Source organism: Oncorhynchus gorbuscha, linkage group LG05 (assembly GCF_021184085.1).
Source record: "Oncorhynchus gorbuscha isolate QuinsamMale2020 ecotype Even-year linkage group LG05, OgorEven_v1.0, whole genome shotgun sequence".
NCBI classification, from domain to species: Eukaryota; Metazoa; Chordata; class Actinopteri; order Salmoniformes; family Salmonidae; genus Oncorhynchus; species Oncorhynchus gorbuscha.
In genome coordinates, this window is record NC_060177.1 from 66,884,691 (window position 1) to 66,909,761 (window position 25,071).

General features: G+C 44.0%; 2 protein-coding genes across 8 annotated transcripts in view; one reads left to right on the forward strand and one right to left on the reverse strand.

The window, feature by feature from the left end:
• The window catches only part of LOC124036347 (inositol polyphosphate 5-phosphatase K-like), a 46,459-nt gene extending 21,784 nt beyond the window's left edge, over positions 1–24,675 (forward strand). For 5 of the 7 annotated variants that reach the window (XM_046350809.1, XM_046350810.1, XM_046350814.1 and 2 more), the window contains 12 exons: positions 7,910–8,465; positions 9,142–9,249; positions 9,661–9,769; positions 15,382–15,498; positions 17,844–18,019; positions 20,103–20,214; positions 20,353–20,462; positions 20,584–20,791; positions 21,042–21,179; positions 21,327–21,410; positions 21,522–21,626; positions 21,851–24,675. In XM_046350809.1, the coding sequence (XP_046206765.1) occupies positions 7,910–8,465; positions 9,142–9,249; positions 9,661–9,769; positions 15,382–15,498; positions 17,844–18,019; positions 20,103–20,214; positions 20,353–20,462; positions 20,584–20,791; positions 21,042–21,179; positions 21,327–21,410; positions 21,522–21,626; positions 21,851–22,147 (2,120 nt within the window). In that variant the 3' untranslated portion in view covers positions 22,148–24,675. Of the gene's footprint in view, positions 1–4,003; positions 4,159–7,909; positions 8,466–9,141; positions 9,250–9,660; positions 9,770–15,381; positions 15,499–17,843; positions 18,020–20,102; positions 20,215–20,352; positions 20,463–20,583; positions 20,792–21,041; positions 21,180–21,326; positions 21,411–21,521; positions 21,658–21,850 lie in introns of those variants that run through there. The other 2 variants (XM_046350812.1, XM_046350815.1) reach the window with 2 other exon arrangements.
• On the reverse strand, positions 3,647–4,584 carry LOC124036350 (MORN repeat-containing protein 2-like). The gene has a single exon (XM_046350817.1). The coding sequence runs from the start codon at positions 4,222–4,224 to the stop codon at positions 3,787–3,789; it is 438 nt and encodes a 145-aa protein (XP_046206773.1). The 5' UTR covers positions 4,225–4,584; the 3' UTR covers positions 3,647–3,786.
• Positions 24,676–25,071: the final 396 nt, after the last annotated feature.

A 25,071-nucleotide genomic window follows, 5' to 3' on the forward strand; every position in this document is an offset into this window, starting at 1 on the left:
GCCGGGGGTGCCGAAGGTGGAGAGAGGAGACCACTCCTCTCCCATCGGTCCATTCTCTCCATCACTTGATCCATCGCCGATCCGATCCGATGGAGGACGGTGGTGTGGTGGAGAACCCGTTCCTCCATCGATGGGAGAGGGTTGGCTGCTGCTCCTGCTGACTCCATTCAATTTAGGTGCGGCATTCTGTATCGCTCCGGGTGTCGTGGGTGTGGAGTCAGACGCAGGAAACAGAGAGTGCAATGCAGTGCTCTTTAATGCACAAACGCACCACAGGGTGCTCACAACCAAACGGCCCCAAACACGGGGGCGATAATTGTACAACTGAAATACACGACCAGGAACAAACACGTTCCTCTACTACAGAACCGAAGGTCACAATAATTAATCCCGCACAAAAAACAGGAGGGCCGGCTGTCTAATAAAGCCCAACTAATGACTCATTAACAGGTGCTAACAATAAACATACAAGGAGGGGGAGGAAAGACAATCAGTGGCATCTAATAGGCCGGTGACGACGACCGCCGAGCGACACCCGACCGGGAAGGGAAGCCACCCTCGGTCGGACTCGTGACACAGAGAAGACCACCACTGTTCAGGATATCATCTATATTGTTTTGGTTTATGTTATGATAGGCTACATCAGAACGCATATAGGAAATATTAAGAATAACCTTGAATAGAATGAAATACAGTATTGCATTATTTCAATCCTGTATCTGAGCATGAAGCTTTGGTTATGACTGGTATTGTAGGTGCCATTTGTTTTTGCTATTTTTCTACAGCCTATATACTTCTGTTTCTACTTTTTAGAGCTGTATGTATTATTGTGTGTTTGCTGTAAGGACTGCCTCTCTTTTGCTACTACTGTCCCTCTTGCTCTCTCAGGGGGGTGCATGTAAACATCATGACAGATTTGCTATTATCAAATCATTCCGCTATTTCTCCCTGTAGAACGTGTTTGCAATGAGAAGTGGTTGCTGTCAGTCAGTGTAGTCTGTCTATTCAGGCCCATGTGTAGTTCTCAGGGAAGACATGTAGCTACAGTAGATAGCTAACCTTGTCCTGCTCATAATATAGTGTGCACTCTCCTTTCCCTTACACTAGCAGTTGTTAGTCAGTCAGTGTGTTTCCTTTTACCTAAATAATGATCTTATTATAATATTTTCCTGCTTTTTGTATTGCTCACTACCAGTCCTACTACCTCCTCTATCCTCCCTTTCTAGTTATCCAGTAATTCTGTCCAGACCTCATCCCCCCATCACTCCATTGGCTGCTGATACTGTAGTTATCTCTAGCTGTATGTGACAGCGGCCATCGGGACTGTGACACGTTGACGTCACAGATAGCGACTGTGAGGGGGTTGGCTGAGAGGCACAATACAAGTGCACAGCACCAGTGTCACCTCAGAGTGTAGAGAGATAGAGAGGCAGAGAGTGAGCGTAGCCATCATTTTAGGTATACAATTAGATAGACAGGCAGAGTTAAATAGAGTGAATAGAAAATTACAGGGAAGAGGCAAAATATAGGAGAATAAATGAGAGGGGAACAGTGTGTGTGAGACGGAGACGAACAATGGGGGGAAAGGCTAAGGAGACGGTGGAGAGAAAAAGGAGATATGGAGTGGAAGTGAAGGGGATTATGTCATGGAAAATGAGATAAAACCAGAGAGACAATGTGTACAAAGAGGAAAGGAACAAACATGATATAGGCTACTGTGTATGGTTGAGAGACATAGGATGATATAGTCTAGCCTGCCTGACTCTCATACCCAGTCAGCGCTGCTCGTTTTGTACCCACCCTCTCCAACGTGCGCCGTATCACCAGCCACCCTCCTCCTCATTCCTCTACAAAAACACCATATATGGACTATAGACATGTGTCCAGGGACCAGGCTATTGGTCCACATAAACACCACCATGTTACCATGAATGTACAGCTCAGCGGGACATGTCACGTGAATTGGATTGACCTTCAAGGAGCTGTAGCTCTCATATCTGCTCTCTTCAAGAGGTAACGACTCGGGCTCCAGAATGTCATGTGACTTATTGTGAGACCAGATAAGAATGTTTGTATGTTTTTGGTTTAAGAGACTTGTAAATATTAGTGGATGATAAAGATCTAGCCGCTTTGTTTTCACACCATCCCTTCTTGTTTTCCTGTCTTGTTTTGATCATTTGCCTACAGTTAAGATCTGGACTTATCTTACTATAACACTGCACTGCCATTTGCTCTGTGATATAGATACGGTATGGTGTCTGTACTTTCAGAAAGACCTTATAGAGGGTGAGTGAATGTCGTGTTGGGTGGATGCCCAATGGTCTTGGGAGTCAAGAGGGGCCTCCTTTTTTCTCCTCTGACAGTCAGAGAGATGGCGTCTCTCCTCCAGCCAGGCATCTCTCCTCATGTCTCTGTCTCCTGACCCCTGTGGTTGAGTGATGGAAATGGGAAGGGGGCCCAGATTGGCCCTGAGTCATGTCTCCCAGCCCCATGGTCACTCACAGGCCAGAGGCTGCATCATACTACACGTTAGAGGTCTTCACGGTTCCAAAAACCTGGACCCGTTCTGAAAAGGATTTGTAGCTTTCCCACACAACCCGATATGCATAATATATATTTTTTAAACGGACACCTGTTCAGAATGTAGCTGAGGACAATGGACCCGAGGAGGACCTGTTCAGATAGAAAGATAGAAAGAAACCTCAGACTGGGCACTGCCAGTGCCATCAATAAACAAGTGATATTGGTCTTTAAAAATTGCCTATAACAAATTACTAAAAATGATTTGTTTTGTTTCAATGTGTAGCATATTCAAAGGTTTATAGCCTGGTGTTTTATTGTTTTTTTACTTTTCTAAAGCAATAATTCAGATTTGAGCACTAAATGCATCAGAGTGGAGATGCTATGGCATCTCCACTCTACAGTATATTTATATATATTATAAATATAATGCTTAGGCATCTCCACTCTACAGTATATTTAAATATATTATAAATATAATGCTTAGGCATCTCCACTCTACAGTATATTTATATATATTATAAATATAATGCTTAGGCATCTCCACTCTACAGTATATTTATATATATTATAAATGTAATGCTTAGGCATCTCCACTCTACAGTATATTTATATATTTTATAAATATAATGCTTAGGCATCTAACGTTCGTAAATAGGTCTAAACTAAATAATAAATAATAATATATGCCATTTAGCAGACGCTTTTATCCAAAGCGACTTACAGTCATGTGTGCATACATTCTACGTACATTCTTGTTGGCGTTCAAGAAACAGAACATTGATGGATTCCTCCACCGATCTAGATTTGTACGCTGTTTATGAAGAGTTAAAAGATTCCAAATAAACTGTAGTAGAAACAGTTTTAGCTTAACACTGTTGGTTAACTGAGGCTTACACAGCCACACACACAGACAGACTGTGTTTCAGCACCTCCATAGAGGACTCTTGGCTGTGTGACTCAAAGCAATGACTCATTCATTGCACGGTGCCATGAGGTGTGTGCACCACACTGTCATACGCTGACTACTAAAGTCTTTCCTACAAGTAAAAGAGACCAGGTGTCACTGCAGGAGTGTTATGGGAAGAACATAGACATTGTGTGTTACATTTCATTTGGTGCCTTTAAAATTTCTTACTGGAGTCTTATTTTGTTCTTTTGAATATATATATATATATATTTTTTTTCCTTTTTAAATCTATATTCAATAAATGTTCATAAATGTAAGAGGAATTAAAGTTATGTTATCTCACATTATGTCATGGGTTACATGCTGAGTTTAACTTTTAATCCAGGAGCTGCCTTGTTGTGGAAGCCTCCAATCCAAACAAGTCCCTGAGAGTCGATGAACTCCCCGTCACCCTCCAACCTGTTCTTGCTGAAGCTGCCGCAGTATTTGGTCCCGTCAGAGAAGCTGTATGTCCCTGTGCCATGATACATGTTGTCTTTGAAGTCCCCTTCATACAGGGCCCCAGAGGGATGCTCCAGAGTCCCTCTGCCATTCATCTTGTCATCATGCCACTCTCCAGTGTAGGTGACACCACTGGCTGAGGTGTGTTTGCCCATACCACGCCTCACCACGACTCCCTCTGTGGACCCGCAGCACTCTCGTTCATATCTGTCACCATTTGGGAAAATGTAGGATACTTGCAAATTCCCTTCCTCTTCGCTTTCTGTGACCTTTCCTTTTTTCTTCTCTGACATTTTAGTAATGCTTCGTCAAATTGAATTTACTCAATATAGTTAGAGCTTTTAGCTAACTTTAGCTGGCTGTCAAGCTAGTCAATACATTTCGGATTTGTTGCTAGTTCAAACATGGCTATATCTTATTCAATTTTGTCGTGCTGGTCTAGCTGATGTTGTCGCGATGCATTTCCTAAACTTTATATTACCATAAACTAATAATAATGACACACAATAATAATAATAATGATAAAACTAATTATAATAAATACGAAAATAAAGTAAAGTTTGAAAATTGCATCAAACCTGAATAGCGGGTTGCACACAGTCCATTTGGCCACGCCAACGTTCTTCTCACACAGTCCATTTGGCCACGCCAACGTTCTTCTCACACAGTCCATTTGGCCACGCCAACGTTCTTCTAACACAGTCCATTTGGCCACGCCAACGTTCTTCTCACACAGTCCATTTGGCCACGCCAACGTTCTTCTCACACAGTCCATTAGGCCACGCCAACGTTCTTCTCACACAGTCCATTTGGCCACGCCAACGTTCTTCTCACACAGTCCATTTGGCCACGCCAACGTTCTTCTCACACAGTCCATTTGGCCACGCCAACGTTCTTCTCACACAGTCCATTTGGCCACGCCAACGTTCTTCTCACACAGTCCATTTGGCCACGCCAACGTTCTTCTCACACAGTCCATTTGGCCACTCCAACGTTCTTCTCACACAGTCCATTTGGCCACTCCAACGTTCTTCTCACACAGTCCATTTGGCCACTCCAACGTTCTTCTCACACAGTCCATTTGGCCACGCCAACGTTCTTCTCACACAGTCCATTTGGCCACGCCAACGTTCTTCTCACACAGTCCATTTGGCCACGCCAACGTTCTTCTCACACAGTCCATTTGGCCACGCCAACGTTCTTCTCACACAGTCCATTTGGCCACGCCAACGTTCTTCTCACACAGTCCATTTGGCCACGCCAACGTTCTTCTCACACAGTCCATTTGGCCACGCCAACGTTCTTCTCACACAGTCCATTTGGCCACGCCAACGTTCTTCTCACACAGTCCATTTGGCCACGCCAACGTTCTTCTCACACAGTCCATTTGGCCACGCCAACGTTCTTCTCACACAGTCCATTTGGCCACGCCAACGTTCTTCTCACACAGTCCATTTGGCCACGCCAACATTCTTCTCACACAGTCCATTTGGCCACGCCAACGTTCTTCTCACACAGTCCATTTGGCCACGCCAACGTTCTTCTCACACAGTCCATTTGGCCACGCCAACGTTCTTCTCACACAGTCCATTTGGCCACGCCAACGTTCTTCTCACAGAGGACATTTGGCCACACCAACGTTCTTCTCACACAGTCTATTTGGCCACTCCAACGTTCTTCTCACACAGTCAATTTGGCCACGCCAACGTTCTTCTCACACAGTCCATTTGGCCACGCCAACGTTCTTCTCACACAGTCCATTTGGCCACACCAACGGTCTTCTCACACAGTCCATTAGGCCACGCCAACGTTCTTCTCACACAGTCCATTTGGCCACGCCAACGTTCTTCTCACACAGTCCATTTGGCCACGCCAACGTTCTTCTCACACAGTCCATTTGGCCACTCCAACGTTCTTCTCACACAGTCCATTTGGCCACGCCAACGTTCTTCTCACACAGTCCATTTGGCCACGCCAACGTTCTTCTCACACAGTCCATTTGGCCACTCCAACGTTCTTCTCACACAGTCCATTTGGCCACGCCAACGTTCTTCTCACACAGTCCATTTGGCCACTCCAACGTTCTTCTCACACAGTCCATTTGGCCACTCCAACGTTCTTCTCACACAGTCCATTTGGCCACGCCAACGTTCTTCTCACACAGTCCATTTGGCCACTCCAACGTTCTTCTCACACAGTCCATTTGGCCACTCCAACGTTCTTCTCACACAGAGGACATTCCCCTTGTTGACTTCTTTTCATTATACGCTTTCTTCGCTAACTTTTGTTTTACTTCAATGAAAAAGGCCTCCATCTTCGCAATGAACAGTAGCCGAGGCCAAGCCTCCTTTCACTCGCTCGCCCTCCTCAGCAGCAGGCGCACGTGAGGTGAGTGGCCGGAACCAGTTTCAGGTGGGCATAAGCTATACAGTACGTTTTATTTATTTGCAATTGGCTGACCCAGATAACAAACTTGCATAGTTCTCATTACCTCACACATTAAATTAACAGGTCCAATCGGGTCTAGTCGGTAAATCAACTTTGAGTGCACATACCTGAGACCCGTGGCAATTATATCAGACCTGATCCAGATCCGAGACAAAAGTAAGAATTTAGGACTCAGATCTCACCTGTGAAGACCTCTACTACAAGTGCCCTCTAGGGTTCTCTTTCCGTCTCTATCTCTCCCTTTCTCTCTCTCTTTCTCTCTCCCTTTCTCTCTGTTGTCATTACCATTCTATCAGGTTGTATTGCTGCAGACCCTACAGCGGTTTCCGTCGCTTGTGTCTAGCAGGTGTTCTGAGCTGATATGAACTTACTCTGCGTCTCCGTGGTTACCGGAGGAATGGCAGGCGAGGTGGCTCCTGTACAAAGAGAGCTGCTGAGATAAGCGGTACATCGGCGTGTTCTCCTCACTCTATTTCTGAGTTGGTCCAAGAGCTGTGAGAGGTGTAAAGTGTAGGAAGGCATAAATATGAGTATGAACTGTTGCCCCCTCCTTTACTCTCTCTCTCTCTCTCTCTCTCTTTCTTCCTTTCTCTCTCTCTCTCTCTCTCTCTCTCTCTCTCTCTCTTCTCTCTCTTTATTCCTTTCTCTCTCTCTCTCTCTTTCTCCCTTCCTTTCTCTCTCTCTCTCTTCTCTCTCTTTCTTCCCTTTTCTCTCTCCCTTTCTTCATTTCTCTCCTCTCTCTTTCGTCCTTCCTTCGTTCCTTCCTTTCTCTCTCTCTCTCTCTCTCTCTCTCTCTCTCTCTCTCTCTCTCTCTCTCTCTCTCTCTCTCTCTCTTCTCTCTCTTCTTTTTTTCTCTCTCTCTTTCTTCCATCCTCTCTCTCTCCCTCTCTCTCTTCTCTCTCTTTCTTCCCTTTTCTCTCTCTCTTCCTTTCTTGCTTCTCTCTCTCTTTCTTCCTTCCCTTCCTTCTCTCTCTCTCTCTCTCTCTCTCTCTCTCTCTCTCTCTCTCTCTCTCTCTCTCTCTCTCTCTCTCTCTCTCTCTCTCTCTTCTCTCTCTCTGTCTTCCTTTCTCTCCTGTCTCCACCTCCTCTGCTCCACACCTGCTGCAATTCTCCCTCTCCTCCCCACCCACCTCCTCTAATTCCCCTCGATGCTTTGCTTTCTCTCAACACATTCACTCTTCTCTCTCTCTCTCTCGCGCTTTCTTTCTCTCTCTTGCTCTCTCTCTCCTCCTGGATAACTTAATGACCTGTTTCAGATGCTCTCAGTCACACACGAGAGTGCAACCACCCAGAAACTCGGGGCTGGCATTATGCTGCCAGAGCACCCGGGGAATGTGGGGGGAATGTGAACTGCTCAATCACATCAACGGATGCGTCAATGAGAGCACATAATAAATAACCCTCCCCACCATCACCAGACATGTAAAACGTTGGTCTTCCATTGCTAAACATCTAAACATCTGTCTATACTGCCTGGGACACTTTGATGGAATATGGTGATCACGATTTTCTCCTGCTATTGTTTTTCAGTGAGTTTGTGGGAGATGGATCCAGACAATCAGAGCCAAAGCCAGCCACTGCCTGAGAACCCATCTGGACTAGCAGAGGTTTTAACCCCCACTCCAGCAGTAGTTCCAGGCACAGAAGCCCCAGCCTCCGACCCTTCTGCCTCTGCTCCTGCTCCTCAACTGTCAGTCCCAGTGCGGCCTCGACGGCCTCAGAGGACCCCCAGAATAGAGGGCTCTGTGGACGTATGTGATCCCAAACCTGACCCTCCAGGTGCCAACCAGGACCGATCCACCACTCATGATGCTCCAGCTGGGGCCAGCCATCCTAAGCTCCTGCAGCCTGAAGCAGCCAAGCCCCATGGGGGGCATGGAGGGGCCACTGAAACCACTCTGAAGGCTGGCCCTAAAGTCCCAGGCCACCCCACAGGGGCCAGGAGCCCCATCTCAATGAGGGCAGTCTCAGTTCCCCAGCCACCGTCCTCCAGGTCTATACCTCCCCATCTCAACCCTCATGCCCAGAGGGCCTTCTCTGTGGTGGGCACCGCGGACACACCGTCTCAGGTAGTGGAAGACTTCAGGTGAGCTCCTGGCTCTGTGCGTTTTCTATCAGATCCAGCTTTCACTACAGCATAACAGTTGTTTTGAACATGAACAGGAAGCACTTTTTAAGAGCATGCTTCAAACCTTCAGTGCTGTGGTGGGGACACAATCATTTGTCAATATATGGCCCCAAGCACCATAGTACAGGTTGAAGTGGCATGTAACCAACTACATTTTTACTGGGGAGTCCTTTCCTTTTATCACAGTGGCAGGAAACTGTTAAACCACATCTACCAGAGTACAGCTCAAGCTCAACTCAAGACAATGTGTCTTTGCCACTGAAACTCCCAAATTGAGAAGCTGTAACAGTCAGCAGTTTGAGATATTTCCACTTCCCGCTCTGTGTTATTATCTATACTGACAACACATGCCCAGTGTCCCCAAGGCTTTGTCAGAGCTATCTGAAGCTAATTAAGCTAATGGAGAGAGCGCATACTCAGAGAATCAATCGAAGTGTATCAGATATAGACACATCATCATATGGCAACAGAGTAAGGATGTGCCCTCCCATGTCCTGACAAATTCTTTGTAATTAAATGGTCTGCGGATCATTAAGAATCTGTTGCCCAATTATTTCGTTATGGATTGAACCAAGCTTCTATTAATTCTATACTGTATGTGATTGTGAGATTCTGGGTTCCTTCTTTCTGATAGGGTGCACCTAGTCACATGGAATGTGGGCGGTGCCATGCCGCCAGATGACATCACTGCTCTGCTGGGGTTGCACATTGGAGATGGAAACACAGACATGTATATAATTGGGTGAGCTTTTCCCTAGTGCAGTCAGCCAACCATCTTCTCATCGCCAAGTATTCCAGAAGACCTCTCTTGTCCCTTATATCTATCCGCCTTCCATAGACAGTCCCCTAGGTTGAGTGGTTAGCTTTACTGTTAAACAACATTGATCCATCTATTTAGCTGTCTTTATATTTCCCCCTACATATGTTTTATTGTCCATCCATTTCCTTGTTACAGTCCTTTCCCACTCTATCTCTCTCTCCCTCTCTCTCTCTCTCTCTCTCTCTCTCTCTCTCTCTCTCTCTCTCTCTCTCTCTCTCTCTCTCTCTCTCTCTCTCTCTCTCTCTCTCTCTCTCTCTCTCTCTCTCTCTCTCTCTCTCGCTCTCTCTTCCTCCTCCCCTCTCCTTTGACTGTGTGTAACTGCTGCTCTCTCAGGCTACAGGAAGTCAACTCAATGATCAACAAAAGGCTGAAAGACGTTCTCTTCACAGACCAATGGAGTGACGCCTGCATGGAGAGACTCAGCCCCTTCGGATACATACTGGTCAGTAAAGGGTTGACACTGACACAGAGACACCCACACACTGGTGCACACACAAAAAGAGAAATAATGCAGAGCAAACAAATAGAGCTCATGTTATGTACATTTGTGAAAACATTTGTGTTTTTAAATGTAAGTGCAGTGAGAGCCAGTCTCTAGACTCTGCTGTTCTCTCTGATCATATCTCTGCCAGTCAATGTGACGTGTATAATATGTGAGGGCATAGTGGAGCGGATGGGCTCATTACTCTCTCTCTCTCTCTCTCTCTCTCTCTCTCTCTCTCTCTCTCTCTCTCTCTCTCTCTCTCTCTCTCTCTCTCTGTCTGTCTCTCTTTCTCTGTCTCTCTCTCTGTCTCTCTTTCTCTGTCTCTCTCTCTGTCTCTCTTTCTCTCTGTCTCTCTTTCTCTCTGTCTCTCTCTCTCTCTGTCCCTCTTTCTCTGTCTCTCTTTCTCTCTGTCTCTCTTTCTCTGTCTCTCTCTCTCTGTCTCTCTCAGCTCTGTGACTTGCTGCAGCACTATTGGTTACAGAAAATGTTTCATCCATTTCCAATGTGCTTATTTACGCTCCATCTATTCAAACGTGCTTGTGTGTGTGTGGGTGCGTGTGTGTTTGAGAGAGAAAGACAGAAAGACAGAGTAAGGGAGAGGAGGGGGTCCTGCCACAGCTGGTGCAGTGTGGTTGGTGTTTCTTGGCCTGTCAGTGTCTAACACATTATTCCACACTGTTGGAGAGGTAGGTAGAGAGGATGAATCAGCTGCAGAGAGACAACAGAAAGCTAGATGAAAGGTCTCTCAGGGTGCTGGTTTATTTCTGGACTGTAAGGTTCGCTCTGTGTTGATGGCTCTGTGACAGTGAGACTCATTCTGTCCCCTGGCCTTCATCTCATGCCTGACTACAAATCACTCTTATAATGTTGCTCATGAGAGCTTTTTATGTGCATATGTGTTCACATGCATGCATGGGTATTTGTTAGGATTGTATGTCTGAGTGGTTGTTAGTATCTGTACTCTATGTGTTACCACTGAACCTCAACCATAACAGTATTACTGTAGTCGTCTGTCTAGTCATGGAATGTTGTACAGACATAAGGTCTCCAAGAATGACCTGTAACCCAACACCCCCTCTTTTCTCTCCCTAAGGTCACTGTCAGTAATATCCCCTCCCTTCTGTCCGCTCTCCTCCACTCTCACAGCCCACTGTCAGACTTGGCTGGTGATTAGACCTATAAGAAGAGAGTTTGCCAAACCATCCACCCTACAGACAAATATGTCAATCAAATCTTCTCTAATCAGCACCCTCTATTGAAGCTATTGTAGGCTGGTCCCAGATCTGTTTGTGCTCTTGCCAAACCCGTTGCTGTCATTTTGTTTGGCATGACAATTCTATAAGGATTTGGCAAGAGAGCAGAAACAGACCCAGGCTACATCTATTGTTATTTTGGTGGACATATCAACCAATCAAAAATGTTGTATTTTAGAGACGAATCACAGGAAACAATGTCATGGTTTAAGTAAAGAAAACGCTTGTGAAAGATGAATTGCACACACACACACACAAAAACACACACACACACACACACACACACACACACACACACACACACACACACACACACACACACACACACACACACACACACACACACACACACACACACACACACACACACACACACACACACACACACACACACACACACACACACACACACACACACACACACACACACACACTCTTATGCCTAATGTATTTTGTATTATCAAACCAAAATGTGGTTTGGCAGCCCTCAGCAGCATTCCCAAATGTTCTCTGAAGTTAATTAGAGATTTTTTAAATAAATATATATATATTTAACCAGGTAGGCAAGTTGAGAACATGTTCTCATTTTCAACTGTGACCTGGCCAAGATAAAGCAAAGCAGTTCGACACATATAACAACACAGAGTTACACATGGAGTAAAACAAACATACAGTCAATAATACAGTAGAAATAAGTCTATATACAATGTGAGCAAATGAGGTGAGATAAGGGAGGTAAAGGCAATAAATAGGCCATGGTGGTGAAGTAAATACAATATAGCAATTAAAACACTGGAATGCTAGATTAGACAGTAGATGAGTGTGCAAAGTAGAAATACTGGGGTGCAAAGGAGCTAAATAAATAAATACAGTAGGGGAAGTGGTAGTTGTTTGGGCTATTTATAGATGGGCTATGTACAGGTGCAGTGATCTGTGAGCTGCTCTGACAGCTGGTGCTTAAAGCTAGTGAGGGAGATAAGTGTTTCCAGTTTCAGAGATTTTTGTAGTTCGTTCCAGTCAATGGCAGCAGAGAACTGGAAGGAGAGGCGGCCAAAGGAGGAATTGGCTTTGCTATGGTGACCAGCGAGGAGAGATAAGGCGGGACTTTACCTAGCAGGGTCTTGTAGATGACCTGGAGCCAGTGGGTTTGGCGACGAGTATGAAGCAAGGGCCAGCCAACGAGAGCGTACAGGTCGCAGTGGTGGGTAGAATATGGGGCTTTGGTGACAAAACGGATGGCACTGTGATAGACTGCATCCAATTTGTTGAGTAGGTTGTTGGAGGCTATTTTGTAAATGACATCGCCGAAGTCGAGGATCGGTAAGATGGTCAGTTTTACGAGGGTATGTTTGGCAGCATGGGTGAAGGATGCTTTTTTTGCGAAATAGGAATCCAATTCTAGACTTGACTTTGAATTGGAGATGTTTTATGTGAGTCTGGAAGGAAAGTTTACAGTCTAACCAGACACCTAGGTATTTGTCGTTGTCCACATATTCTCAGTCAGAACTGTGAGTAGTGATGCTGGTCAGGCGGGCAGGTGCAGGCAGCAATCAGTTAAAGAGCATGCATTTAGTTTTTCTTGTAACATTGACATCATTGATGTATATAGAGAAGAGAATAAGCCCAAGAATTGATTGAACCCTGTGGCACCCCCATAGAGACTGCCAGAGGCCCGAACAACAGGCCCTCAGATTTGACACATTGAACTCTGTCGGAGAAGTAGTTGGTGAAACATGCGAGGCAATCATTTGAGAATCCAACGCTGTTGAGTCTGCCGATGAGCATGTGGTGATTGACAGAGTCGAAAGCCTTGGCCAGGTCAATGAATACTGCTGCACAGTATTGTTTCTTATCGATGGCGGTTAAGATATCGTTTAGGACCTTGAGCGTGGCTGAGGTGCAACCATTACCAGCTCTGAAACCAGATTGCATAGCGGAAAAGGTAAGATGGGATTCGAAATGGTCGGTGATCTGTTTGTTAACTTGGCTTTCGAAGACCTTAGAAAGGCAGGGTAGGATAGATATAGGTCTGTAGCAGTTTGTGTCAAGAGTGTCCCCCCCTTTGAAGAGGGGGATGACCGCAGCTGCTTTCCAATCTTTGGGAATCTCAGACAACACGAAAGAGAGGTTGAACAGGCTTGTAATGGGGGTTGCAACAATTTTGGCAGATCATTTTAGAAAGAAAGGGTCCAGATTGTCTAGCCCGGCTGATTTGTTGAGGTCGAGATTTTGCAGGTCTTTCAGAACATCAGCTATCTGGATTTGGGTTCAGAAGAAATGGGGAGGCTTGGGCAAGTTGCTGTGGGGGGTGCAGGGCTGTTGACTAGGGTAGGTGTAGCCAGGTGGAAAGCATGACCACCTGCTTATTTAAATTCTCAATTATAGTGAATTTATCGGTGGTGACAGAGTTTCCTATCCTCAGTGCAGTGGGCAGCTGGGGGGAGACACTCTTATTCTCCATGTACTTTACAATGTCCCATAACTTTTTTGAGTTTGTGTTGCAGGTAGCACATTTCTGCTTGAAAAAGCTAGCCTTGGTTTTTCTAACTGCCTGTGTATATTGGTTTCTAACTTCCCTGAAAAGTTGCATTTCACGGGAGGTGTTCGATGTTAATGCAGAACGCCACAGGATGTTTTTGTGTTGGTTAAGGGCAGTCAGGTCTGGACAGAACCAAGGGCTGTATCAGTTCCTGGTTCTAATTTTCTTGAATGAGACATGCTTATTTAAGATGGTGAGGAAGGCATTTTTAAAGAATAACCAGGCATCCTCTACTGACGGGATGAGGTCAATATCCTTCCAGGATACCCGGGCCAGGTCGATTAGAAAGGCCTGCTTGCTGAAGGGTTTCAGGGAGCATTTGATAGTGGTGAGTGGAGGTCGTTTGACCGCTGACCCATTACGGATGCAGGTAATGAGGCAGTGATCACTGAGATCTTGGTCGAAAACAGCAGAGGTGAATTTAGAGGGCAAGTTGGTTAGGATGATATCTATGAGGGTGCCCGTGTTTACGGCTTTGGGGTTGTACCTGGTAGATTCATTGATCATTTGTGTGGGATTGAGAGCATCAAGCTTAGGTTGTAGGATGGCCGGGGTTTTAAGCATGTCACAGTTTAGGTCACCTAGCAGCACGTCTTTCAACCCCACACACACTGACACATACATGCATCTACACTTATTCACACTGTCATTTACACACAATCGCGCATACAGAACACACAGGCTCGCATTCACTATGTCCTTACACAGAAACATACACACACATAAATACATAAACCTAGTCCAGTTTATGGATCAATAGAGCCCATTACACAACCAAGCCCTCCAAATAGCCAGTGAGTATGCAAGCAAGAGGGGCCTTCTCTCTCGTGGAGATGTGTGCCTCTGTTAATGCCTTGAGGGCATCACAGGTCCCAGCGATGCGAGGTCAGGCTTCTTATGGATGTGGATGTGGCTGGAGTGTATTTACAGGGGAAGGGAGTAGCATTACTTTAATCTCTGGTCTAGGGTGAGGAAATGTTTACAGCATTTATCCCTTTATTAGTAGATAGAAATATCACAAACTGTATTACCTGGTATCTAGACCAATAAAATACAAGTAATATAATAATAATAATAATAATATAATAATAATAATAATAATAATAATAATAATAATAATAATAATATAATATAATAAGTGAAATACATTTGCAGGCTGGGTAGGCTCAATATGATAATTGTGAGTACAGGCCTACTGTGGTGTATGCTGTATCATGTATTCCACAGTGCAGGATTGTCAAATCATGCATCATGTTTTTCCCTCACATGGGTTTACTGTTTAGACAGAGAAGGTAGGGGAGGCTATGCCCTCCTTTTGGTTCACTGCCTCATGTAAAACAGTGGGAGGGCTGGACCACTGAATCCTGATGAGAGAGAGACATCACTGGTACACAGTAGAGAGACAGACATACATACAGTTATATCCAGTCGTTCAGTTTAGCAGGCTTCAGGCAGACAGCCCAGAGAGGATGCGTATATAAACTTGCCGATATAATATAGATATAGTTAATTTGCCTAGAGATTACAGTAATCATTATCCCACTGAATGGTGGACTACAAGAACATGGGTGAATACAAGCAACTCATGTCCACATATCAGTTTGTTTTATAGGCAATCAGCTCGTCTATAATGGCTCATTTATTTCTAATTGTCAAATTTAGCAGGAGACAATTTACCTCCCCCGTCACCTTACATTGTGACTCATTATCTCACAACTTCTCTCCCATTTGTGTCTCCCTCCCTCCATTTTCTTCCCCTCTCTCTCGCTCTGTCTCAGGTGACGTCCCAGCGGATGCAGGGGGTGTTGCTGCTGGTCTTCGCTAAGTACTACCACCTCCCCTTCCTCCGAGGGGTGCAGACAGAGACCACCCGCACCGGCCTGGGGGGCTACTGGGTAAGACACCTGCCTTTTGAGACTACATTCTACAGAGAACCACACAAAACTGTCCACAATGACTAGTGATGGGGAGGAAATGGCTTGTTACATATCGCAATATAATTTTTGGATGATATTATATTGATATTTGACTAATTGTATCATGCTCTCTCTTGTCTCTCTGCAGCAGACATATAGTGATCGATATGTTTTGAACATCAAATCGCAATACATATAGAATCGTGATAATCACAATACATATCGTATCGGCACCTAAGTATTGTGATAATATCGTATCGTGAGGTCTCTGGTAATTCCCAGTCCTACACTGACTTATCTTAATCACTAACTCAGGGAGAATCAGACAGACCACATTAATGAAGACAGCCGCAACACCCTAGGTTAAGATATAGAAGTGGGAATGTCAGCGCTATTGAACTGAAGTGCACAATCAGAACTGACCCACCCTTAAAGCTAGAATCTTTAATTGCATTTTACATTTGTCATTTAGGAGACACTCTTATCTAGAGTGACTTACAGTAGTGAGTGCATACCTTTTCTTTTTCTTTCACTGAAACAATAACAAAGCAGTCACCTCACCTCTTTAGTAAGAAGCTGAGGGATGGGCCTGGAGGAATTTTACCACTCTCAGACTTATAGACAGAGCTATGGATGCAAGCACTGACCATACATTTACAGTACATTGTTTACAAACATTGGAGTAAAACAAGCTTATATTTGGGGTTCTGAAAGTTAAAAAATGTATCTAGCAACTTCTAGCTTTAAAAAGCCTTCCCACAGCCAGTCAGTCTAAGGACAACAAGGCAGTGCTAAGGATGAAAAGTGACCTTCCCTCCAGGGTTGCTTCTGTTGACCTTCCCTCCAGGGTTGCTTCTGTTGACCTTCCCTCCAGGGTTGCTTCTGTTGACCTTCCCTCCAGGGTTGCTTCTGTTGACCTTCCCTCCAGGGTTGCTTCTGTTGACCTTCCCTCCAGGGTTGCTTTTGTTGACCTTCCCTCCAGGGTTGCTTCTGTTGACCTTCCCTCCAGGGTTGCTTCTGTTGGCCTCTGTTTCCCTTACTTCTCACTATTTAGCAGGAAGGGTTATGTTTGAGCAGGCTGTACCCAAAGCTTGTCTGGAAGTCTGCCTCCATACCTCTGATGTCCAGAAGGTGGTGCTTTAGTATTCTTAAAGAGAGAATGCATTTATGGTTCATAGCATTAAAGGTAGACTCAGCGATATGACATAGATGCAGAAAGTAAACAGGTCAATTTGCCGCAACAACTAAGAGCGTTGATGCGTGAGGCTCATCTTCTCCTCTGTTTTGTTGCCCTGGCTTCCACACCGTGAACAGTGTGAAGCGAACCCGTGAATGTGCACAGATTCTCTGTGTGACTGTGTGAAAGTGAAGTCTTGCATCTCGCTCATCTCAGTATCTGCGGTGCTGCTTGTAGTGTTGTTGAGTGTTGCTGAGTCTACCTTTAAAGGGATACTTCAGGATTTTGGCCATAAAACCCTTTATCTACTACCCCGGAGTCAGATGAACTCATGGATAGCATTTGTATGTACATGCATTCAGTTTGAAGGAAGTTTGAGGTAGTTTTGTGTATCAATGCTAACTAGCAGTGCGCTATTTACACTAGGCTTCCAGTCATTGCGCTAATGCTAGTTATCAACTTCCTTCAAACTGTAGGCAGAGACATAAATATGGTATCCGCATGTTCATTTGACACAATCCCAAAGTATCCCTTTAAACACTCCCCAGATAATTTCTGTAGATATGTGAATGAGATCTGAACTTAAAGTAATCCGTTTCCTATGATGTACCCTTTAAGGGTAATGAAAGCCCATGCAGTTGATCAAAGTTTGCAGAGGCTGTCTGTCTGCCTGTTTTGCTGTAGTAATTCACTGTGTCTTTCTATTGTCCTCTCTGTGTGAACTCAGATAAGCATCAGCACATTCTGCAGGTCTCCCTCTGCTGTGTCATCTCTTGTATTTTTGTAGGTCAGAGCTGGTGAGGATGAGCAGCAGGAGGAAGCACACGGCTCCATCCTGCCTTCATTCACATAGAGCACTGCACGTTAAATATTGATCATGTCATTCACTGGTCATTCATGTATCCACAAACTTCCTGCCCTCAGATAGGTTTCCGCACTGGGGGTTGGTCTCATAGGCTAGGTTACTATTCGTACCATTTGTTCTTTCGGTTTGCAAATTGAATGTTTTATTACATCATACTAATTTTGCCATTCTGCTCCTGTCCCCAATAGTCAACCTTATTCTGTTTCTCTCTTTTTCTCTCACTCTCACTCTACCCCTTCCTTTATTCTCTCACTCCCTCTCATTTCTTCGGTCCTGTTGTAGGGTAATAAAGGGGGTGTGAGTGCGCGCATGTCTGTGTTCGGTCACACCATCTGTTTCTTGAACTGCCACTTGCCGGCCCACATGGAGAACTCTGAGCAGCGCATGGAGGACTTTGAGAGCATCCTGCAGCAGCAGCAGTTTGAAGGCCAGGCTGCCACAGGGGTGCTGGACCACGAGTTAGTATCTATACATATGAACACTGGAACACGAGGTAGTCACTATACATATGAACACTGGACCACGAGTTAGTCTCTATACATATGAACACTGGAACACGAGGTAGTCACTATACATATGAACACTGGACCACGAGTTAGTCTGTATACATATGAAAACTGGAACACGAGTTAGTCTCTATACATATGAACACTGGAACACGAGTTAGTCTCTATACATATGAACACTGGAACACAAGTTAGTCACTATACATATGAACACTGGAACACGCGTTAGTCTCTATACATATGAACACTGGAACATGCGTTAGTCTCTATACATATGAACACTGGAACACGAGTTAGTCTCTAAACATATGAACACTGGAACACAAGTTAGTCACTATACATATGAACACTGGAACACGAGTTAGTCACTATACATATGAACACTGGAACACGCGTTAGTCTCTATACATATGAACACTGAACCCACTTAAGTTTACACCCAGGCACTTGCACAAATAAACAACAGGGGGGGGGCTTATCTGGGTTCTGCGCATGTGTGAGATTCTCTATGTAGATTTTTTACATAGCTGCTGCTCACTTTGCTAGCGCTTCGCCCTCCTTCCTCCCTGCGGCGATGATCTGACGTCTTTATCTAGTGTAACCTAGTCTAAAACCTTTCACATGTTGTACAATAGACATACCCTGGTGTTGTACAACAAACATTACCATTGTATTGTACAAAAGACATTACTGACGTGTTGTACAATAGACATTACTGACGTGTTGTACACTAGACATTACTGACGTGTTGTACACTAGACACTACTGACGTGTTGTACAATAGACATTACTGACGTGTTGTACACTAGACATTACTGACGTGTTGTACACTAGACATTACTGACGTGTTGTACAATAGACATTACTGACGTGTTGTACACTAGACATTACTGACGTGTTGTACACTAGACATTACTGACGTGTTGTACACTAGACATTACTGACGTGTTGTACACTAGACATTACTGACGTGTTGTACAATAGACATTACTGACGTGTTGTACACTAGACATTACTGACGTGTTGTACAATAGACATTACTGACGTGTTGTACAATAGACATTACTGACGTGTTGTACACTAGACATTACTGACGTGTTGTACACTAGACATTACTGACGTGTTGTACACTAGACATTACTGACGTGTTGTACACTAGACATTACTGACGTGTTGTACAATAGACATTACTGACGTGTTGTACAATAGACATTACTGATGTGTTGTACAATAGACATTACTGACGTGTTGTACAATAGACATTACTGACGTGTTGTACACTAGACATTACTGACGTGTTGTACAATAGACATTACTGACGTGTTGTACACTAGACATTACTGACGTGTTGTACAATAGACATTACTGACGTGTTGTACACTAGACATTACTGACGTGTTGTACAATAGACATTACTGACGTGTTGTACAATAGACATTACTGACGTGTTGTACACTAGACATTACTGACGTGTTGTACACTAGACATTACTGACGTGTTGTACAATAGACATTACTGACGTGTTGTACAATAGACATTACTGACGTGTTGTACACTAGACATTACTGACGTGTTGTACACTAGACATTACTGACGTGTTGTACAATAGACATTACTGACGTGTTGTACAATAGACATTACTGACGTGTTGTACACTAGACATTACTGACGTGTTGTACAATAGACATTACTGACGTGTTGTACACTAGACATTACCAAACTTCTTTGTCTGTTGTAACAGTAGGCTATTACTAACATAAGCACAACACAAACAGGCAGTCTAAATAGCGATTGCATTTAATGTTTACATCGTCATTGCAAACATTGTCTCAGCAGGAAAAAACAAACACATAAGAAAGCATACTTGCAGCAGTCCACCCTCCCTTGTATCCAGTAAAGATATAGAGGGTGCACAGTAGTTATGGTTACACTAAAAGTACCTCATTTAGCCATCGATATACCTTATATAATTAAAGGCATCTTCACAGTTCCGCTCTTCCCTCAGTCCACTCCATACTATTCTTCTCCTCCACAGTGTGGTGTTCTGGTTTGGAGATCTGAATTTCCGCATTGATGAACTGGAAATTCCAGCTGTGAAAGCAGCCATTGATAACAACAAACTCACCATGCTATGGGAGAAAGACCAGGTGAGATGCATGTTCAAGATGAAGGCTCACTATTAAATGGAGAGTGTAATGTAGAGGATGCCACTAGAAGACATTCAGAGACCAACATAACAGAGACACATAATTTAGACTTATTCACTGATATCTCCTATTCTACAGCTGAACATGGCCAAAGTCAGCGAGTCAGTGCTGGAGGGATTTCTGGAGGGTCCTCTCAAATTCCCCCCCACTTACAAGTTTGATGTGGGGACAGATACATACGATACAAGGTTTGTGGTGACATGGGGGTCTTTCTTGCACCTAAAGATCAAAGATGAGTGTTCTTATCATCACAGCTCTTATCCCCCCCTGCTTTCTCTATCTCTTTCTCTCGCTTTCTCTCTCTCTCAGTGGGAAGAAGCGTAAGCCTGCGTGGACAGACAGGATCCTGTGGCGTCTGAGGGCCACAGTTCCCTCTGGGCCGACCCCTATTCCTGGGAAGAGAGGCTCTATTTTAGGGCCGAGCAGCGGGACCAAGGTCACCCAGCACTTCTACCGCAGTCACATGGAGTACATGGTCAGCGACCACAAGCCTGTCTCTTCCATCTTTACACTCCAGGTGAGACACAGCCCCTCTCCCTCTCTTCCCCCCCCCCATGTCCCAGTTGTCACCGGAGTTGTGACATGCACATAACTTTACCTAAAACGCAGCTGTAACCTGTAATAAACAGAGATAACCATTGTTGTAACAGGTTTCTACAGACTGTATGTTGATGCTGTATTATGTCGGAGAGAGATGTTGATATTGTGTTCTGATGTGTTCTGATTATATACCATGATGATATTGACCTCCAGAATTCTGTGTGTAGTTCCCCTATAAGGTGAACATGCCCCTGGTGACGATCATGGTGGAGGATGAGTGGAACAGCATTGCAGATGCCACTTGCACGTTCAAGGCTGCACCTAATTTCGCTCGCAGCTCCTGGGACTGGATTGGGCTGTACAAGGTTCTCACTCGCAACCTTCTACAGCAGATTTCAATGTTTAACAAAGCGTGAAGTAACCCAGATAATGTGTCATGATGAAGTCATAATTAGCTAAGACATTAAGTGTTTTTGTAAAATCAGGAATTGGTGCTGCCTTTGCCTCCCCAGGTGGGATTCAAACACCATAAGGACTATGTAGGCTATGTGTGGGCCAAGCAGGAGGAGGCAGATTACCATAGAGTAGAACACGAGGTAAGGGCGACTTTTAATAACAAACATGAATGAACTGGAGAACCTTGTCATGGTACTGTATCTTTATGTTTTGACTCTTCTCTCACTCTTTGCGTGTCTTTACCTCTGCAGGTGACCTTTACTGAGGATGAGTTGCCCAAGGGCTCAGGAGACTTCATCTTGTGTTACTATAGCAATAACACGAGCACCCTCGTGGGTGTGACAGAGCCTTTCCAGGTGCTTACAGTGATGCTGTCTAGTTTTTATGGTAAATAATAAAACATTGAAGTATAATGGGACATTTAACTCTCCTTTGGTTCTTCCACACCCATCCCCGCTCCTTCATTTTGTTCTACACCATTTCCTGTGCTACTTCCCTATGCTCTTCTTTTCCTTGGTCCTTCGCTCTTCTTTCTCTATCTCTTCCTCCTCTCCTCCTCTCCCTCATCTCTCCTCTGCAGATCCAGCTGCCCACCTCCAGCCCTGCCGGTAGCCCCTCTGACGACAGCTCTGATTTCACCTCTGAGGATGACAGCGTGGTTGGTATGAAGACCATGTCCCGCAGTCCCAGCCCCCGGAAAAAGAAACACAGAGCCCGACACAGCCATAGCCGCAGTCCCAGCCACAGCCGTAGCCGCAGTGGCAGCCCTGCACTGCCCAAAATGAAGGGCCTCAAACTGCAGCCTGGCTCAGCCCACAACACCACAGATGGGGAGAAGGAGAAGGCCTCATCTGAGACTGGGGATAGAGGGTTGTGATGGAGCCCCTGTTATTCTGCACTCACATAACCAACTCTGTGTGGTTTCTTAGTACATGATGCACTGTACTGTATTATATGTTTCCTTTATTGAAAATGTACATTTTCGGGTGCCATTTGTTTCAGGACTGGGGTTAGGCTTCTCGTACTGGAAGACTACTTTGTCTTGTGTGATTTTTCTTAAGCTGTTTTCAAATGTATGTCTCCCTGTAGATTCTCTCATTCCTCTCACACTCTCTCTCTCACTCGGTCACTCTTTCCTCTCAGGTGTAGAAAATGCAGGGAGTTTTTGGCTGATTTTAAGAGAACCTTACAGGGCAAATCATTACCAAATCTCAGGCAGAGGGAATTGGCCACCAAAATGCATATTGCCAGTTGTTTCACAGATATTTTGAAGCAGCATAATATGTACCCCTCTGTATCAGCCCTGGGGGCTTAGTCAGCAGGTTAACATGTGCGACAGCTTGAGCAAATTATGTCTTTTGATGAGGTGAACAATTATTTTGACTCCCAAAGGGAACATTCCTTGCAAATGGTAATAATCCCTATTTGCTTTAGCGCAGGTCCTGTCCTACATGTTGCTACAGAATGGTGTCTGCTGCTACATATATTCTCTAAGGGACCTGGTCCACAAGGGATTTTTTTATGAGTTTTGGATTTTAAAAAAAGTAGAATCACCAGGAATTCATCAGAAAAGGAGTTTAATTTAGTAAATCTGTTCCAAAGTATTCCCACGAATAAAAAAAAGAGACATATGTGATCGGGGTTTAATGTAATCAAGGTATGAAACGTATGTTATTTTAACATTTATTTTAGGACTTAGTTGTGGTCAATTCGCAGTGTACAAATGATTATTATTATGCTCCCGACCATCCGATCGGATAAAATCGTCCAGCGGCAGAATGGAGTTGCCTACTCCTGCCTTAGGAAGTGGGCCAAGGAGATGAACATAGAGAGCCAACCCTTAATGAAATGTGATTCCATTTGCATCCACTGTGTTAGACAGAGTTCTAAATGCTAGGTGTAGTATACTACTAGTATATGAATACCTGCCGTTATTCATAAACCCTTGTGAGTTGGTTTGACTGCATGGATCTTCAATGCCATGAAGAAAAAATAAGTTGAAGCATTTTCACCTTCAGGGTACCGGTGTTTCCAGTTCTCTTATTTTCTTCCCTGCACTTCACCTCTCTTTTTCCCTCTTTCTCTCTCTCGTGTCCCCTCTCTCCCTTTTCTCTATTGGTGATAGTGATTAGCTGAAACTGTTCTGTCACTAGAAGTGATGTGTTGGATTGTTAACCTGTGACCTCCAATTCAACACCCTAGACACTTTCTACCCATGGGCTGTTAGCTTAGGACAGTGTGTGCTGTTGTACTGTAACCTCATTGTGAGTGATTTCATGTATGTATGCCACTGTGTGTGTGTGTGTGTGTGTGTGTGTGTGTGTGTGTGTGTGTGTGTGTGTGTGTGTGTGTGTGTGTGTGTGTGTGTGTGTGTGTGTGTGTGTGTGTGTGTGTGTGTGTGTGTGTGTGTGTGTGTGTGTGTGTGTGTGTGTGTGTGTGTGTGTGTGTGTGTGTGTGTGTGTGTGTGTGTGTTTTGGGTTTACTAGAGTGAGTGTGTGATTGTGTATGACTGATAGTGATGTGTGTATGTGCTTGCATGGTTTTCTGGGCATACTGTACATTCCGGTACTGTGATTTTGTGCCGTTAAAAGTGCTGTTTTTGACTTTTGACTGTTTGGAAAAAATGTTATGACGACAATGTAAACACAAAATTACATGTTAGATGTAGATACATAAGGAAGGCTGAATCAGTTTGCTTGCAGAACAGCAAGAAAGACAATTTCTTTCATCCTATTTAAACAATATAAAAATACACTGTAGACAGTCTGAAGCTCCTCCAAGTTAAATGATCAGTGGAAATGGCTTTATATTGTTGTTATCCATTGATTATGTGTATCAATCAATATAACTTAATTGATCCAAAGTATGCTTATAGAAAAGGTGATAAGGAAAGATCTGAAAGTCTAATTCAATTGTCTTTTGCTATTTTAGTCTTTGGAAATGTCTCTCTCCCACACTGTATGTGGAATTTTAAATATATGAATAAGGAATGTTATTGAAAGATTATAACGTGTTTAAAACAGGTGAGAGGTGGCTATGTACTGTATGTAAATGTCAAATATCAAATAGAGAACATATGACAATCAATGCCAAAAATTATGCATATATTTTCTTATTTTATTGTGTCAAATGAGAACCTGAATTCTGCTGGCAGGTGTGGGAGGACAATGTTAAAGCAAACGGGTTTATAGTCAGTTCTATTTAATATATAGTGTATACATATTTGTTTGTATTTATTTTAATTTTATATTTATTCATGCACACAACATAGTTTTATGTGGAGGCAAAAAGAAACAACCTCTTGACTTTGTTTATCTGTGATTTCAGATCAAATGTCATTGTTTTAAATGGTATTGTCTCTGCTAGCTTGTATGTGATTGGGATTAAAACAACTGGAAAACATCACAACAACATTGTAACGAGGCTTGAATTGGCTAGTTGTTGAATGTTGATATTAGAGGGTGTGTTGTGGACCCGTCCATGGGGGTCAGGGGAACCTCTCTGCTTTCCAGCTTAACACCTCTGTCATACACGTTGTTTAGAGAAAACTCCTCTTTAAGCTGCACAGCTGGTCTGCTCTTTGAGTCTTTCTTGTTTTCAGTCGGCCAGATCAAAGAAGCTTTTCGCTACACCCACAATAACATCTGCTAAATATGTGTATGTGACCAATAACATTTTATTTTATTTGACATCAATAAGGAACTAATTATATTGCAATACATTGATGTTGTTGCAGTATATTGTAAGAAACGGCTCTATTATAAAACATACAATGCCTAGACACCTCATTGTGTTGGGGGT